This window comes from Aythya ferina, assembly GCF_964211825.1.
Source record: "Aythya ferina genome assembly, chromosome: 19".
NCBI classification, from domain to species: domain Eukaryota; kingdom Metazoa; phylum Chordata; class Aves; order Anseriformes; family Anatidae; genus Aythya; species Aythya ferina.
Window position 1 is genome coordinate 10,046,330 of NC_140309.1, and position 18,295 is coordinate 10,064,624.

The 18,295-nt window shown below is 38.2% G+C and overlaps 1 protein-coding gene across 3 annotated transcripts in view; it reads left to right on the forward strand.

Moving 5' to 3' along the window:
• The first annotated feature begins 17 nt into the window (after positions 1 to 17).
• The window catches only part of RPS6KB1 (ribosomal protein S6 kinase B1), a 54,445-nt gene continuing 36,167 nt past the window's right edge, over positions 18 to 18,295 (forward strand). Inside the window, exons 1-17 of one of the 3 annotated variants that reach the window (XM_084492802.1) lie at positions 18 to 199; positions 3,190 to 3,239; positions 4,246 to 4,366; positions 4,737 to 4,805; positions 5,204 to 5,351; positions 5,646 to 5,703; positions 6,648 to 6,748; positions 7,471 to 7,561; positions 7,742 to 7,832; positions 8,132 to 8,239; positions 8,520 to 8,582; positions 9,503 to 9,580; positions 11,154 to 11,261; positions 11,857 to 11,969; positions 12,494 to 16,628; positions 17,322 to 17,346; positions 18,181 to 18,239. In XM_084492802.1, coding sequence (XP_084348928.1) covers positions 128 to 199; positions 3,190 to 3,239; positions 4,246 to 4,366; positions 4,737 to 4,805; positions 5,204 to 5,351; positions 5,646 to 5,703; positions 6,648 to 6,748; positions 7,471 to 7,561; positions 7,742 to 7,832; positions 8,132 to 8,239; positions 8,520 to 8,582; positions 9,503 to 9,580; positions 11,154 to 11,261; positions 11,857 to 11,969; positions 12,494 to 12,731 — 1,509 coding nt within the window. In that variant the 5' untranslated portion in view covers positions 18 to 127 and the 3' untranslated portion in view covers positions 12,732 to 16,628; positions 17,322 to 17,346; positions 18,181 to 18,239. Of the gene's footprint in view, positions 200 to 3,189; positions 3,240 to 4,245; positions 4,367 to 4,736; positions 4,806 to 5,203; positions 5,352 to 5,645; positions 5,704 to 6,647; positions 6,749 to 7,470; positions 7,562 to 7,741; positions 7,833 to 8,131; positions 8,240 to 8,519; positions 8,583 to 9,502; positions 9,581 to 11,153; positions 11,262 to 11,856; positions 11,970 to 12,493; positions 18,240 to 18,295 lie in introns of all 3 variants that reach the window. The other 2 variants (XM_084492801.1, XM_084492800.1) reach the window with 2 other exon arrangements.

Consider the following 18,295-nt stretch of genomic DNA (forward strand, 5'->3'; position numbering starts at 1 on the left):
GGGCGCATGCGCAGCGCGGCCGGGCAGCCGGCGATGGCGGCCGTGGCGGAGTTGGGGGGTGCGGGCCCATGAGGCGGCGCAGGCCCCGGGCACGCAGCGCAGCCGGGAAGGGGGCGGCGGCGGCGCCATGGCGGGCGTGTTCGACATCGACCTGGACCAGCCCGAGGACGCGGGCTCGGACGAGGAGCTGGAGGAGGGGGTGAGAGCGGCGGGCGCGGGCCGGCGGCGCGGGGCGGGCGCTGAGGGGAGCGGCGGGGCCGGGGCCGGGGCCTGGGGCTGGGACCGGGGCAGGCCCGGGGCTCTCGGGGCCTTCCCGCCCGGTCGGGGCCGGCGCTGAGGGGAGCGCGGCCGAGGCGGGGCCGGGCCGGGGAGGGCGAGGCCGCGGCCGTGAGGGCCCCGCGCCCGCCCTGCCCCGGCCGCCACCGCCTGGCGCTGCCCGCGGCCCCTCCCCAGGGACAGCTCCGCGCTCTCCGGCCCGGCTGCCGCGGCGCTGGGTTTGTTTTTTATTCACCCTGCCCCGTTTTAGCGCCAGCGCGGGGCCGCCGGGCTGTGTGGGGCTGTGTGAAGGCGCTGCTCTGGCGCCAGAATTAAAAGCGGAGCTTTGTAGCGCTGCTTCACGTCCCCGGCCGCGCTGCCAAGCGGGTCACCTTGCGATTTCCAGCCTGCCGCCCTGTAACAGCTCCGTGGGTTATGTCAAAACTTCCAGCAGTCTTACTGCAGCATCTCCATTAAGCAGCTGTGGTACTAAAAAAGTGTTATCAATAATTGTTTTCTATATTAGATGCTTGAACTGTAGCCACGTTTATTTTATGCTGTTAAAACACTGCTCGGAGTCTCTGGGATGCCCGGTGTCACAGCTGGAATTCCCACACCGCACGTAAGCTGTGGAGATGTTTGACAGCTGCAGGCATGAACAGGCCTCAAGATTGCAGGAAAAGCACTGTTTGTCACCTCAGTAATCAATAGAACGTCTGGCTTTAAAAATGTCCATTGCATCACACCGCTATTGCTGCCAAGGGCAGGTTCTAAGGGGATGGCAAGAACATTCTAATAATTCAGTCATGAGAGATGATTTAAATGTTTTATTAGCTATTGTGGATTTTGAAAAAGATACCATGACTGAAATATTTCTGGCACAGTTTCTGTGAATGTGAGTGTATGGTGGCAACTTGATGTGGTTCCTGGGTTAAATTAAGTGAAGATTTGAATGGACCTGATGTTAAAACAGGACTGACATGTAGGGAACAGCAGAGCAGGAAAGAAAGGGAAGTGTTTCAGGAAAGTGTAAGGGAAAAACTGTTATAAGCATCGGAAAGAGGTTGCAGCCAGAGCAGCTGAGATCATTAAACTGAAAGTGAGCAAGATGTAGAGCCTGTGGTGTTTTGTCTAATCTCAGTGGTGCTGGGCCACAGCACTGCCTGAAAGCTGTGAGCCTAGTAGCGTCCAGAACAGAGCAGTTGTAGTTTTAAGGAGGTATGGCTGTTCTAGAAAACCTGAAGAATCAATTAAATGGAGTGGTAACTCATAAAACGAACGGCTGTTTGCACAAATTATTATGGTGAAAAAAGCACCTTTATTTTATAGTTTGTAATAAATGAAACAATAACTAAAGGGCCTCTAGCATCCCAGCTGGAATGCTGTTGCATTTTTTGGTTTTGAAACAAGAAGAAATCCTGAAAATAGTTGAGTGGTATCTAAAGTAAATTTTGTTCACGTTAATACTGAGAAGGAAAACCATAGTTGACAGCAGCAAGCGCAATCTGTACGGGCTTTGCCAGAACCTTTGGGTAACTTGGGAAGAGATGTTGTTCTGGGAACGTGATGGGTGTTTATTCTCTGTGTTTGTTGTCGTCTAACAGTAGGGTCAAGGGCAGCTTTAGCAGGTTTTATTGTGAAACAGATGTCAGTTGGCTGGATTTTTATAATAAATGATATCGAGAGGATGGGAGCTAGCATATCTCTGACCTGGAAACAGACTTGAACTTTTGGACTTGGCAATTGCTTGTAGGTGGCACCAGGAGTTAAATTCCCCTCTAGACTACCCTCCACCCAAAAAATACAGCAGCCTCAGTAAGCTTTGATGGTTAAATGATTTGGAAGCAACGGAAAGCTTATAATATGATTTTGTAAGCCAAAAGCCTAACCAGATATCTTAACATACACTCCATATCTTGGTCTGCTATTTGCAAATCTTTTTTTTTTTCTTTTTTTTTTTTTCTGCTTCCCTGAATTACCCAAGTCACTCATTATAATATCTGTATTCAGTGTGTAGATTCCAGGCTGTTTCTCGCTAACTTGCTGTCTCTATTTGTGTGCGTATTTTTAAATCTAAAACTGTAAACTATAGTCTAAAGCTTACTAGAAGCTTGCCCATTCAATTCTATTTGTGTGCATTCCAGCTGTCTGCCTGGTTTGCGCTTCTTTTGCCATCTAGAGCCATAATTAGAGGAAGGCATTCTCTTGCATAAGGGATCAAGTTGAAAATTCTTCGAAGAAAGTATCTCTTCGAAATTGAGCTGCATTCCTTGATGGTGACTGGTCCTGGTGCTGAACTGCTAGAGCCTTCTTTGCTAGTATTTATGTATTAATCTGTCTGAATGATTATTGGTCAGAAAAGGTGTTTAACACCAGAGTCAACCTTAATTTTTTCATCACTATTGGGATTTGATTATTATCAATATAGAATAATAAAGCTGCCTCAGTTCATTATTTGCTTCTAGTTCATGTGAATCCCAGTTCATCAGTTCAGGCTTTACTGTGGTTCTAATTTGTATAGTACTGTAGGAGGTATTTAAAATTCTGACGGAAGAGCAACTGTAAATAATAATAAAATAATAATAATGCGATACCTTAACATTTTTAGGGTTCACTTGGGGGATGAAATTGTTACTTCTAATATATAATTGGGTGATCATTCAGTCAGGTAAAACAGTGTTTCCCCGTGTCATTTTTCTGAGATATGTTGAAGTTCTGCAACTCTTGCACAGGATTTCGTAGATTTGTTATCTTCTGCTGGTAACTCATTATTTATGACATTTAAACTTGTTTAATTATATATATATACACATATATAAGAAATGAAGTTATATATATGTAAAGAAGTTGTAAAATACATCAGTACATCTATTTTTCACTCTGCTGTGTTTCTTATGTTGTAATTAATCTTCCTTCTACTCCTCCCGTCCCCAGGGTCAATTAAGCGAGAGCATGGACCATGGAGGAGTTGGCCAATATGACCTGTAAGTTGCTGCTAGGAAATGTTCTGTACTATTCATGCCAACTGTATATGATCTCTACTTTTATTACATTGTTAAGTTGAACAGAAAATCCTGTCATTCTTGTTCGAGTTGTTTCTAGTTGTTTCTTAACGCTAAAATTTGTGACTTGTATCTTGAAATAAAACAACGATAATAAAAAAAAATTCTGGCAAAACCTGCTGTTGTGTTTAATCCTTGTTTCTCCTAACACACCTATTGGATATGACTAATACTTGCACTATGAATGTAGTGCACTGTTTGCAGAACATTGTATGTTCTGTCAGTTTTATAAAGGTTACAGTGCATGTTTGCGTAGCAGTCTGAAGCAGACAAGAGTTCAGAAGTTCTGATTTAAAGTTCATGAGACAGCTACCACTTAGCTGACTTCATGTATAGATTTCCAGATTGTTTTCAGTGTCCCTTGTAAGAAGAAGGCAGTGACAGTTAAAACAGTTCAGTTACATTTACTTCAGCGGGGTCAATGTGTTGGCCTTGCTCTGTGTTTTTCCAGAAATGTGTGATTTTGAAGCATCGTTAATTTATGGTCCAGTCTTCTTTTGTGGCATGTTCAGAGTAGTGAGACTTTTTGTTCCAGCTTTTTCTGCATGTTATTTATGTTACAGAAGTCTTACCGTGACCGTTGGTACTGTTGAATGTGATTTAAAACACACTATAGCCCTGTAGATCTTGTGGAAATACCTAAGTCAGTTTGAGGCTGTGGTCCTTCAAACTTAATTCTGGTATAACACAAAGATTTATTATGCATTAAAATGAAGGAATGGTCTTTTTTTGTGCAAGGTGCAACTTACTGCTTTGCACACACCTAAATACAATTTCTGATGCTAAGAATTCTCCAGATCTCCAAAGCAGCCATTCAGTTATGTCAGTTATACTCTTAAGTTTTGCAGTAAGTAATTTGCTTGATTACTATCTCTTGATTATTTTAAAGTATCGGGTAGTCTTATATTCTTGTTTCGGTTTTATCCAGTGGCATGGAACATTGCGAAAAATTTGAGATTTCAGAAACTAGTGTAAACAGAGGTCCAGAAAAGATCCGACCCGAGTGCTTTGAGTTACTACGCGTACTTGGCAAAGGTGGCTATGGAAAGGTAAGGAACTCTTTTCTGCAAGAATAAATCCGTTATACTGAAGTCAGACAAAGTACTCACCTGCTGCCTTTGGTGAGGTCTAGTCTTACCACCCTGTATTCTGAAAAGTTCACCCTCCCTGAAGGTAACCTTCAGGGCTGCCAAGGCTGGGGTCTTGGGACCATGGTCAGTGGCAGGGTCTCACCAGCTGGGGGCACTACAAAGCATTCCAAAGTAGTTCAGGTTCACATAATTAGCTCTTCTCCATCAGGCAGCTTTGCAGTTTGCAGATGACCTTGTATCTGTTTTCGAGATCTTTGTTTTTAACTTTTGACAGCTAATGCAGTTAATAATAATAATAACTGGTAACGTCTGTATCGGTGTTGTGTAGGTATTTCAAGTACGAAAAGTAACTGGAGCAAATACTGGGAAGATTTTTGCCATGAAAGTTCTTAAAAAGGTAATGTGAATGCTTAGCTGTTACAGTTATATAATTATTTAATATACCTGAAATCAGTCTTTATCTGTGATATGTACAGTTGCTACAGAGAAATAGCTGAAATTATAATTAATCTAACTAAATTGCTTACCCTGTTAAATTCTTAGTGGAGAATTTAAATACTTCAAGAGATTCCTCCCAATCTAAAGTATTCTATGACTTTTAAATAAATAAAGAATTAAACTTTGGCAAGAAACCTGTCATGTTATGTTGATATGGGGAAATTTTTATCCTGTTTCTGATTCATATATAGTGTTGTGATTTAGTAAACTCAGAATGAAGCTAAATATAAAAGTCTGAATTGTTTAGTGTGTTTTTGTACTTACACGCTTGTTCTTGTACTCACTTGCTTTTTGTAGGCAATGATTGTAAGGAATGCAAAAGATACAGCTCATACAAAAGCGGAGCGGAATATACTGGAGGAAGTGAAACATCCCTTCATTGTAGACTTAATTTATGCCTTTCAGACTGGTGGAAAACTCTACCTCATCCTTGAGTATCTCAGTGGTCAGTATATGAAGTTCTGTTACCTTATTCTTCGTATCTTAGGTAACCTAGAACTTGGGTTTCTAATGATAAATAAAAGGGCAACTAACTATTGGCATCATATCTTAAAAATGCACAGTAGGCTAGCATTAGGAATACCTGGAATTTGTTGTCATTTTATGTGAAACAACTCTTTGTAGAGCAGTATAGATTAACTGTTTTTAATAGTTTTCCTGGAAAACAGTTTTTTCCCTGGCTAAAATAATAGAATGCACTTTAATAGAGTATTCTAACTTCTAACTTTTCTCATGACAGGAGGAGAACTATTTATGCAGTTAGAGAGAGAAGGGATATTTATGGAAGACACAGCTTGGTAAGTGAAACTATTTTGGTAAACTAATAGGGTTTTTTTGAGTGCTTAAATTGTTCATTCTAACTTGGGAGAACTGTAACTACTCATTCATTTCATCGTCTAGAGAAAACAGCAATTAACTGGGCTTTGGGAAGATGTGTGTGTTCTGTGCTTACCAGTTTGTGGTGGCAGAACTACAGTCTTACTGCCAGAGAGGGTCTGCTGCTGGTTGCTGAGTGTGGCTGCATTCCACAGGGCTGTGGTAAAGGATGTGGGGGAAAAGACTGAAAGACTTGCTCTGAATCCGCTTGTGGTTTTGATCCATGTGCAATTTTACCAGCCAATTACTGACAAATTACTATCGAGTCTGTGTTCTCCTAGTGATCAGATATGTGAAGTGATAAAGGTAATTATTCTAATGAATGAGAATTAGCCTTTTGAGTAGTGATATTTTACATATAAACAAGCTGAAGTTACCTCTTTTTGATTAGGTTTCACACAACTAAATATGGTTGTATCTTCCCACAGCACATGCTGATAATGTCTTAGAAAAGCTTTGAAGTGCGTATGAGGCTGTAGTACCGCTCCACAGACAGCACTCAGGGTGCTGCCGGTTGCACTCTTAGCTTTAGTTTTTTTTTTCAGCTTTGACATCTAGATGTGGTAATGCAGACTGAAGCATGTTTTAACCAGTAACTGGTAAATTCAGATTCTTTCAAATAGATAATAAAGTAGCTACCGAGCAGATAAACCTAATGCTAATGGTGTAATTTTGTAGTTCAATTGGACTGTCTGTGCCCTTTGGCAAACAAACCTCAAAGGCATCATTGTTTCTCTAGCTTATTCTCTCCAGCACTTCTAATGATACTTTCAAAGAATCATTGCTGTGTACATAGTAGCCTTAGTGCTTAAGATGCTTCGCATGATTGAATGTGTCTAATTGTGTGGCATGTGTTCTCTTCCAGCTTTTACTTGGCAGAAATCTCAATGGCACTGGGGCACTTGCATCAAAAAGGAATAATCTATCGTGACCTGAAGCCAGAAAATATCATGCTTAATCATCAAGGTAAAACTGTAATAATAGTTAAACTGTCGGTCTTTTGAAAGTGATTCTTTAAAGGTCACAACACTTCATTCTTACAAGAATTTCTTTGTAACAATGGTGTGTTCGTTATCACTCCTGATATAACTGTGTAACTGCGAAAGCTAATTGCTTGCTTTTAGACGTCGCTTCCTCAGATTTAATGGAGAGGATCCAGCAAGCTCCAAGTTCTATGTATATAGACCCAGGCACTTTTTGAATGGTTGATTTGCTACTTCTGCGTCTCTGAAATTTATTTGAGCATAATTCTACTGGTTCATTGTAAACTACTTAAAGATCTGTGTCTCCACTGCACCTCTACTGATACTTCAGTAACAGGGATAACTGAAGACATTAGCTAGGAAGGGACAAATTAGGTAGGATGCTAAATAATCTGCAGTTGATATGACTGATGGAGCTGTTGACATTTTAGCAGCAATTCCTGAATGCACAGTTACTTTGACTGTATGACACTGATTTAGCCTGGCAATCTGTACCATACAGGATTTTCATGTTATACTAAACAACTTATTCTTTATTTTTATGGGTGATTACCTCATTCTGGTTTAGAACTGTATTGCTTCCTCAGACAATTGAGGTAGTTCAGAGTTACAGCATAGTGATGTTAACAATATTTTTTAATGTATCTTATATATATGTCAGAATAGTAGCATTTGTGTTCTTAAATATTATTTATTTGATTTCAGGTCATGTAAAATTGACTGACTTCGGATTATGTAAAGAATCTATTCATGACGGAACAGTCACACACACATTCTGTGGAACAATTGAATACATGTGAGCTGCCAGATGAAACGTAGAAGTATTACTGTGGGCTGGGGGTAGTGGTTAAATTTTGCCTTTTTTAACTGGTGGTTCATATGTTCAGTCATGGAAATTTTACTTGAAAATGAGCAGTGAGCAGAATTAGTTAAGCTTGTTAAAATACTTTCATATTTTCAATTTTTCTTATTATAGGGCCCCTGAAATCTTGATGAGGAGTGGGCATAATCGTGCTGTGGACTGGTGGAGTTTGGGGGCATTAATGTATGACATGCTGACTGGAGCAGTAGGTGCACAGTTATAATTGCATGTATTTCTCTTTATAGCTTTTGAAGTTATGCATATTCTAATTCAATTGCATGTATAAATATGTATATAACTGTAGAGGCTGCAAATAAGAAATATAACTAAAATATGGCTATACTTTGACTACAGTCATGAGCTGCTCTCATCCAAACAATTAGCTGGAAGTCCCATTTGCAGTAATTTTATCTGCTTTATAAATTACTGAAATGAGTTCTGTGTGCACAAATTAGAGACCTAAACAAATCGTATTTTTCCTTCCATTACAATGGTGCTTTCTAGCCTCCTTTCACTGGGGAGAACAGAAAGAAAACAATTGACAAGATTCTCAAGTGTAAACTCAACTTGCCTCCCTACCTCACACAAGAAGCCAGAGATCTGCTTAAAAAGGTACAATTTTAACAAATGTCAGTACTACACAAGTATGTAGAAAATAGGAATATAATGATACCACTGTGGCTATTCAATCCGTGCTTGTTTTGACTACTAAGTCAGTCTTGGTTTTGTGTGGCACAGAAAGTGATTTTCCTTGAAAATACGATTTTCTGATGAATGCAGATTTTCTGATTGTTCCATATTCATTCTGCATGGTACACATTCACGATGATTTCTGTCAGGACTAGTCTAATCATAATGGCATAACTAATTTGGGATGTTATTTCTCATTAAGCTGCTAAAAAGAAATGCTGCCTCACGTCTAGGAGCTGGTCCTGGAGATGCTGGAGAAGTTCAGGTAACTTTTGTTAACTCAAGAATTCTTAAATTACCTCACTGAAAATATACAGTAGCTTAGTGGGTACATCAGGGGAAGAGAATGTTTCTCTTGAAGTGTAACGAGCAAAAAAGCAACTCTGCATGACAAGTGATTGAAACATGAAATCTTTGAAGTTTAACAAAAGAGCAGTTGTCTGCCTATTAGATAATTTGAGATTTGGAAAATAACTTTCCTTCTTTAGTTCTGTCTTCCAGTAGATCTGTTTTACTAGTTTCACAATGCTGAATTTGACAGTCAACCATGTAAGTGATGTTACTCTAGGAATCTGATGAAAAACCCGCCAGCCCTTACATTTAGTACAACTCTCAGGGGAAAAGTGTAACTAATTGGCTTTAAATGTTACACGGTGAAATCTTAAGCAAAAGCCTAGTTCCTATTTCTTCCAGCTTGATTTTCTGTGGTGATATTAACCTACTATAGAGTCATTCCACAGTTCTGATAAGTTGTCATTAATAAAGTGTTTCATCATTATTTTCAGATATCTAACATTTAAAGTTGAAAAATGTTGACGTGTTTAGCATGTCAACTGTCTTTTTCTAATGAAAACGTGATAGGGACATATGTTGTCTGACTAGGAGGTATGGTATCAATTTTCAGGTCTTCCAGCTAACCTGACGTAATGTTGCAGGATATATTACACTGTGCCTATCCGTGATTTCAGAAAGACACCACAGGGAGGGGCTGAAAAGAACATGCTTATTAATTCTTGGTCTTGTTTTAATTTGCTTTAACAGTAACATTTAACAAAAACAGTTGTATCTTATTTCTGGAAGATCTTACCCTAAGATAAAATCTAGATCTTAACTTTCTAATCTTAAATTTCTGCAATTTTTACTCAGAAGGCTGGTGCATGACTGTGCTATTGCTAACTTTTCTAGGCTCACCCGTTCTTCAGACACATTAACTGGGATGAGCTGTTGGCACGAAAGGTGGAACCTCCTTTTAAACCCTTATTGGTATGTACTCAAGAGTACTGTGAGATATTCCTCCTATGCCTTTAGGAAAGGTCTTAAACAATGTGGTATCTGAAGCTCAGAAACATTCACTCTTACAAACCAGAATACCATTGCTTTCTGTTAACTTTAAAACTTAAATGTATCACCCTAGTTTACTGGTTCTCAGATTGACCCTTTTCAAATTAAAGGGAGAAACTACTTTAAGTGCAGATTTCTTTTTTTTTTTCTTCCTGAGATGCTATATCAACATTTAAGAAACAAAAACATTCCTTCATGCTTTTCTGTCTTACTCTACAGTCATGGTATTCAGCTGTCACTGGAATATACTCTTGCTTATGTGAGAAGGTGGCAACATCAGCTAAGAGCTAATTTATCCATCTGTTCAGGCTCCTGAAGGAAGAAAGTTCTACTTCAGTTTTAATTCCTCCTGCTTCCAAGCTGTAGATTAATCAGTCTTGGAAGTGCAGTTATTTCTGAATTTCTTCTTCTAAACATTATATAGTAAGTAAGATGATAGTTGCTAGGCAGAAGTAAATGAAGTCATGTAATTAAGTATTTTGGATGTTTGCTTATTAATATTTATACTGCGTCTAGCACATTTAGGCAGTAATTAAAGTTCACCTCAAACCAAAGATGTCATGAATAAGCCTGTATTATCCTAATTTATCTAATTTATATTTTGATTACATGACATGTCTTTTTTTTTTTTTTTTGCTCTGGGTCCGATTAGCCACAGCAGCAAGGGCATAGGTACCCCTGATTACTGACTACTAAAAATCTCACTTTGAACTGACTTATGCATCACTAATGTTGGGTATACTCTAGTATGGGGACTCCAGGCCTTTTGTCCTCTCCTTTTTTGAATGAAATCCAGAATGACATGAAAGACTGCTATTTCCAAACCAAGTATCTGAAGATAGCTTTCTTGTCTGTTATTAAGAAATTTTATGCAAATTGTTGTTACTAACCAGGTGGTTTTTAAAATTACACTTCCATGGTTGCATGAAGGTCTCCACAAATCACATTCTTATCTGCCTTTTCAGTAACACTTGAGGAGTGAGAGAGGGATCTTGGAATGATGTCTGTTTGACTAAATTAAAGAATATTCTTCATAGCCCTTTATTCCACAGTTGTCATTCATCCCTTACAGTATAAACACTTCTCTATCTGCAAAAATGGGATGAAATTATCTGGAGAGACACTTCCAGAAACTAATTATGTGCAATTGTTCTATACTGGTTGTGGCCAGGGTTAAACTTGCAAGAAACTGGCATTGTATTTCTAAAAGTTTTTGTTTGTAATTTGACATTTTTTAAAGGCATCTTTTTAATTTGTGTTCCTTTTTGATCCATAATTTTTGCCCCTCCCCCTTGCCTTTATTTCTCAGTGTCAGTGCCCATAGTGACCTCCCACTGGCAGCGACAGGATTCCGACACCACTCCAGGGTTTTACTACAGCAGAGCTCTGCCAAAAACCTATGGAATGAACTCCATCCAGAGGCTACACTGATCACCGCTAAGCCATTTGGTTGATATCTGTAATATAAACCCTTAATCATTTTGTTTTTGCAAAGCAATCTGAAGAGGATGTGAGCCAGTTTGATTCAAAGTTTACACGTCAGACACCTGTTGATAGCCCAGATGACTCTACTCTCAGTGAAAGTGCCAACCAGGTCTTTCTGGTAAGTGAGCCAGACAAGTGTTCGGTGACTGCGGAGAGTTATGTAGTGTTACTTGGAAACAGTAGGGCATTTCAGGTAATTTAATTCAGTAGAATTTTACCATCTGATACTTGAAGCAAACTATCGTAGTTTTAAATACATATACTGCAACAGGTTTGCAATGATTGCAGACTTTATATACTTTAGTTTGATTGTTTCAGACATTTTTTGAAATAATAGATAACTTAAAACTCACAGCCAACAAACATTGCTTACTTTCTGAAATGTCAGTGTTCTTACTTGAAATCGCACTAAGAATTGTGGGGATGGGATTGTTTTCATAGACACAGGGACAGTCCATTCCATACATCACAATTAGTTAATTGGAGCATGCTTCTGTGAATCTGTGATCTGAGTAGAAATACTGGGTGAGCAGGCATCCAAGTAAGGAATTCCCTAAAGTCCTGCTGTTTGCTTCAGGAAGCGAGTAGAAGTTCATGTGTCTACAGTTACTGCCATTTTTATAATTTTCATTTCATGATAGTAATAACTGTGCAAGTGATCAGAAATGTAAATCTTGCATGTATGTTACAGAGCACTCATTCCTGTTTTGCAGGGTTTTACATACGTGGCTCCATCTGTACTTGAAAGTGTAAAAGAGAAATTTTCTTTTGAACCAAAAATTCGATCACCTCGCAGATTCATAGGTAGCCCTAGGACACCAGTCAGGTACCTCTTTTTTTCTTTCTTTTTTTTTTTTTTTTGGGGTAATACACTTTTTTGGCAAGTAGTTAAAAATATGGCCTTTCTTCTAAGTAACCCCATCACTTCCATTAAAGTGTTACTTTACAAAACATATTATTAGAGATAAATTTATGGTGTTTGGCAGCACAGGAAGTACTAATTGCCAGCTATACAAAACTGGTACAGCCTCACAGTCTGGTGACTTTGGTACACTGTTCCTGTAAAACTTTCAGAACATCCAAAGTGCTTATGTGCTGCTCAAGGATCATTTTAGTATAGAAAATTCTGCAATCATCTAGAAATTTATCCCAATAAATCAAATGAGAGAATTTTACTTTACAAGAGGCCACAGTAGATTATAGACTTGAAAACTCTCAAACTTCTGGAAGTGGAAGGAAGAATTAAATACTTCTCAACAGACATTTCATTTCGGCCGCTTGCAGAATGAAGGACATACCTTTGTGCTGTGTGTATCTTCACCTCTGATTTTTATATTTCTTGTTTTAAAGCCCTGTAAAGTTTTCCCCTGGGGAATTTTGGGGAAGAGGTGCTTCTGCCAGCGCATCAAATACTCAGACACCTGTGGAATATCCAATGGAGACAAGTGGAATAGAACAAATGGATGTGACAGTCTGTGGAGAGGCCTCAGCACCACTTCCAATCCGGCAACCAAACTCTGGGCCATATAAAAAACAAGCTTTTCCCATGATTTCCAAACGACCAGAGCACTTGCGCATGAATCTATGACAACACAATTTTTTAAGCCTTTGAAGGTGGAAAACAAAGAATGGACATAAGCCCCTTGAAGTTGAAATATGAGGGCTTGCATGGTTTACTTTTAAAAAGTGACAGTATCAAAGAGTCAGTCCTTGCACAGAGCGACTTGGAAAGCAAAGAAAAATGGATTTTTTTTTTCTGTCAATCAATGGTGCATAAAAAAACTTTAGAAAATGGTATTGCAGAACTCTAGGCACATCATCTAACTGATTCGCAGTGACATCTTCTCACCTTATCAAGGATTTTTCAGCTTGGTAGCTTGAAACTGACAGTATTAAGGGTCAGGATGTTGCTTCAGAATCACTGGTCTAGTTGTGAATGTGTCAAGGAGGGTTAGCCCTTTCACTAGGCAAAGTATGAAATGCCTATATGCTTGCGTCTGAGGAATAATTAGCATGCAAGCTTGGTTAAGCTGTTTCCTGCAATGGGGTGGAATCAAAGATGAGAGATAAAATTAATTGGTATTTCACGTTCAAAACCTAATGAGTTTTTTTATATATATAAGAAAAAATATATATTTTTCAAATAGATTTTTTTGATTCAGCTCATTATGGAAAGTATCCCAAAATTAAACTGCAAAATAATTGGTTGCTGTGAAGAAAGCAAAGGCTCTAGTTCTGATTCTCCTCATGAAACAAAAAATCAATAAGCAAATTACTCAATTACCAGCTTGGCAATGCGGGGTGGGAAAGAACTGTTTCACTTGCTTACCCAGCTGAAATACCTGTTCCTGCAAAGACAAATGGATCTAATCAAATCACAGTGCTGCTATGTTCTAGGCTTAACTGGAAGCCATGGGCTCAAATACACGTCCTGCTTATTTCATCCTTGTCCTCAGCAGACATTTCACTGGGAAACATCACTTTTGTATATGCCAGTCACTTAGATGGAGACAGCTGAATATACCGAGATTCTTACCCATATAAAAGGTCAGGAAAAAGTGCATCGGAACACAAGGTCAGTCGATGTGGATATATCAGGAAACACATGCAAGTTCTACACAGTATAAGCAAATAAATCTTTTTGTAACCAATGGGTAAGAACTTGAGGAAAATTTTTTTTTAATAAAATTTTGCTTATGGGAGTTCCCTGTCATTATACATTTCTAAATTTACTAATTTTTTTTCTATGCTGGGGCAATAAATTCGCTGATTGTATGAGGGAAAAAAATGTTATATGGCCTTTCAGTGAATGTCTTCCACAGTGGGTCAGAACTTTAGCAACTTAATTTAGGAAACATGTTCTAAGGACACTATTTATGTTTTTGAAATTGTCATAATCTGTACAAATGACTTACAGGTACAAAGAATAAAATAAAGGTAACTTTACCTTACTTAATACTTCCTGCCTTAAAGAAAGCATTTCCATGAACATAGCTGGTGAAAGGGTTAATATCTGCAGAGCTTTACACTAGTTAGAGTGTGTATGGTGTGTGCGTGTGTATATGATCATGCAACTGCATACAAGTCCTGTCATTTTTTGCCTGCCACATGTTGCATTATCTTTAGTCAAACTGTGCAAAGTCTACTTCTAGCGTTTCACAACAGTAGGGATTTTTTATAGATTCTGCTTATTCTGTGTATACTGAATCTTTTTGAGCCATAGGATCCAAGCCATAAAACTCTACACGTGCTGAATCCAATCAGAGTGCTGTTTTCTAAAACTTGCAAGCCAGAAGGATTCAGTGATATCTTGGTGATACTAATGAAGAACCAACAAAAATATACTTATGATTGGACAAAAAAAATAGAACTTTTTTCTTCCTGATAAGCCTTTTGTTGGAGTTTTTTTTTTTTAAACTTTATAAGGAAAATCAAGTTAGTGATAGAAATTGTACTGGAAGGTTACCATTTCTAATTTGGTAATATGGCCGCTGGTGACATGTTGTGAAACCACAATCAGAGTGCTCACGTGTGTATGTATTATACAGATTTGCAAAGAGGCAACACTGCGAGCAATGCCTGCTCTGTGCCACTTGTTAACGTAGGTTTCGTAACATGTTTACTGACTTTAAAGCTTTTTTTTTTTTTTTTTTGAGGCAAATCTCTCTTGGTCCTAGCTACTGCTAACAGTTGCTTTTTGGTTGGCTGGATATAGCTGTCCAGTAGAGTTGGTTTAGTATGGCTGGCAAGAATGGCAAGAGTTGTTTGTCTGAATTCACTGCTTAATTACAGACACAGTTTTATCATTTTTAAAAGTAAATTTCATGTACTGTCAATGTTTCATCCCATAGATTATAAGTTTAATTCCCTACCATAACTGTGAAACTTTTGGAGTGTGACTCAGACAGCAAGCACACACTATGCAATATGGTTTATCCTGTATTTATTTGTAAAAATATCAGACATAGATCCTCTATATATATATAGTAGTGTCAAAATTACTAGTCATGACCTAAGGGGAGTGGAGTTCTAGCTCCTGTCTGGCTATTTCAGATAAGTGCAGAATGCATTGAATATTGGAGAGCTTAACAAGTGCTTTCTTTTGTTCATTTAAAAATGTCTTAAATTTTTCATTAGAGTATAGAATCTTATTTTTTTTATTTTGTATGAGCTGCGCTTTTTTAATTATAATCACTGAAAAAAATCACTATAATTTGATTTTATAGGATTTTTGTAGCATTACAAAAATATAGTAAAACTGAGGTTAATACCTGTTTTGGCTAACCATATAAAAGTATTAAATCTTAAACTTGAACAAAAGTCATATTTTTTTTTACTAGATGTTAAATAGGGGAGTATTTTGTTCTGCAGGTCATTATCACAAAAGGTTTATAGGTCAGCTGTGTTACCAGCAGTTTTTCTTTTCCCATTTAATGCAGAAGCTATTCTGGTATAAGATACTCAGAATTTCATCATTTTTTCTCTGTGGGAGTGATACATACATTTGATGCCATTTGTGTACTAAATTGTAATTTTGGGAATGCTGGAATAATTCCTACCAAGACTGTCTTAATTGTGCCATCTGACATTTGAATGTCATCCTGGTATTAGCTCATAATAAAAGATAAAAATAAATGAGTCAGTTGTTCTTCTGAATATCCTTTTTTTTTTCTCACTATCCAAAAGCTGAACAGCTGGAGAACATTTAATATGCGTCCACACTATATGGTGGATGTGTACTTCGGGTCTTATTCTCTTTAACTCCCAAACTGCTCTCACTGTTAATCACACTCCATTTCCTAGTTTACATAGAAGTAAAGGAGAAAAAAAAGTTTTTAAGAACAAGGCAAATTATTTCAGTATTCTTCCTCTAGGTCCTTGATGATTTACTGTATGTGGTTTCTGTGTATGAACTTCTACAGATTGTTCTCTTCTAGATTAACTTGGCTTTGTAGCTGTGTTCAAGAAACAAACTTCAGCTGCCTTAGTAGGAAAAAAAAGGTAATCCGTATTCTGTTTTTCATCTTTCACAATTTACTGGAGCTAAATATACTGCAGAATAAGATAGATGTGAATAGCAATTAACTGAAAATTTAAACACATGCCAATCCAAGTGACCTATTTTCTTTATTTTTTAGGAAGTAGGTAGGGCCTAAGCATAACTGTCTTTCATGACAGCTTTGAAGGAAAAAGGAGGGAGGTGGAATTATGCTTAGAACTTAAACGACCTGACAGATGCTAGTTCTGCTCAGTCTGTCTTTACCAAGGGTTGGTACCTTCACCTAGTTTCTTTGGCTCTTAGAGAGGGTATTGATTGCCATTTGTCATCCTCTGTTCTGTCTCCTGCAGAATCACAAGTGCTGGGTGTTGGTGTCTGTGTGGAAAGCAGTGCTGCTACCCTGGCCTGAGTGGGCTTGATGAGGAAGAGCTGCATCTTAATAGCATGGTGCTGACAAGCGGATCAGAGAGGATGTCGCTCATGGATGTAAGTTACTTGCTTCTTTCCTCTCTGTAACTAAGATGAGAATGACTTATCTTGTTTCATTTATGAAATGTAAATCTAACATGGCTGATAAATCATTTCAGTTATTTGTTTTTTAATAAACTGTGTTTGATAATATTACTGGGTTTGGATAATTCTCACTATATCTTGAAGAAAGTGCATTAACTGGGAGAGAGAATAGGACAAATTGTTCTCTGATTCTGTATCTGACCAATATTCACCCTTATTCTAGCAAGGTAGTGTTACTAGTATGTGGCAGACAAAAAACAAAGGATCAACAACAATGCAAGATTGACTTAAAACACTTACAGCATATTTTGTTGTGCTCCCTACCTTTCCAGGCAAGTTGGTTATTATAGTTCAAGAGAAGGGCAAATATGTCTTAGGCTTATTCACACAAAGCTTTTTTTTTGTAGGTGCTGTTTGTTTTCTAAATTAAATATGGTACTCAGATTACTTATACAATATTCATACAATATCTGTATTAAGGAAAAAAAAAACACCACAACAAATTAGAACCCCATTTAGGTAAGCTGTATGTTCAGATTGTTTAGAAAAGTCCAAATATGATTACATAACTGTCTGAAGAGCCACATAAGCTGTCAAAGTTCTGTGGGTGTTTCAGATTCAGAATCCAACCTTAAGTTCCCCCTACTCACTTTTGTTCCTTGACAGATTCAGTTCTTGTCTATCACTCAAGGTAAGTTCTGCTGCAGCAGCAGTCTGGGCATTAGCATAGATGAAATTCAGATGACAGAGACCTGATCTTGTATCAGCTTTAAATGCAAACTAAGGCACAGCTAGATCTCTCCAAGGAAACAAAGAGCAGTTTGTTCTGCCAGTACTGGAGGCATGAGCACTAGCCCATTATAGCACAGCTCAGGCTGTGGCCAAGCACTAATTTCTCCCTGACACCCTCTGGCCTGCACTAACACCATTCAGCTGCACATTCTCCAAACTAAGTACCTCACCTGCTGGGAAAGGCCTCCCTGAGAACCAGTCTCTTATACTCACATAAGTTTCCAATTACATACTTGGAAGCTTTTGCCTGTTTTCTTTAAGCTGGAGTCCTTTTCCCAGTCACTCAGATTCCATGGTGGAACAACCATATAGCACGCTTATCTGAACTGCAGTAAACTTCAAACAAATGTAGTGAGCAAATATTTAGTATGCTATAGAAAAACCCAGGCTGACATAAAATGATACCTGTTAGCTTGAGTTTTCCTTAAGATTTTATTCAGAATAGTGAATCTTACTAGTATTATACTTTAGCTGTACCTTTAAGCACTCTCCCGTCATGCTCTGTCAGCCCTATAAATCTGTCTGCTTCTGCTGCAACTTTGCAGTACTTGGGCACCCTGCCTGGCTGTTTGAGTTGCTACATCATTCATCAAGTAAGTGTTTAACTTGTGAATTCCTTTTTCCTAATTTAGAAGTTTCCTAAAGATATTCAATTAAGACAAACTCAAGTTAATGACAACTTAATTCAGCTTTGCCTGTAAGAATAACAAACGTTTGTTTTGTTGTTTTTTAGTATTTTCTGAATAGCAAGGTGAGAAAAGACAAGCAGGAAAAAAAAAGGAATTAAGATAGGTAAGTTAGATCTATAATCAGCATAAAGACTAGTCATGAATAAATCGGAGCATTTG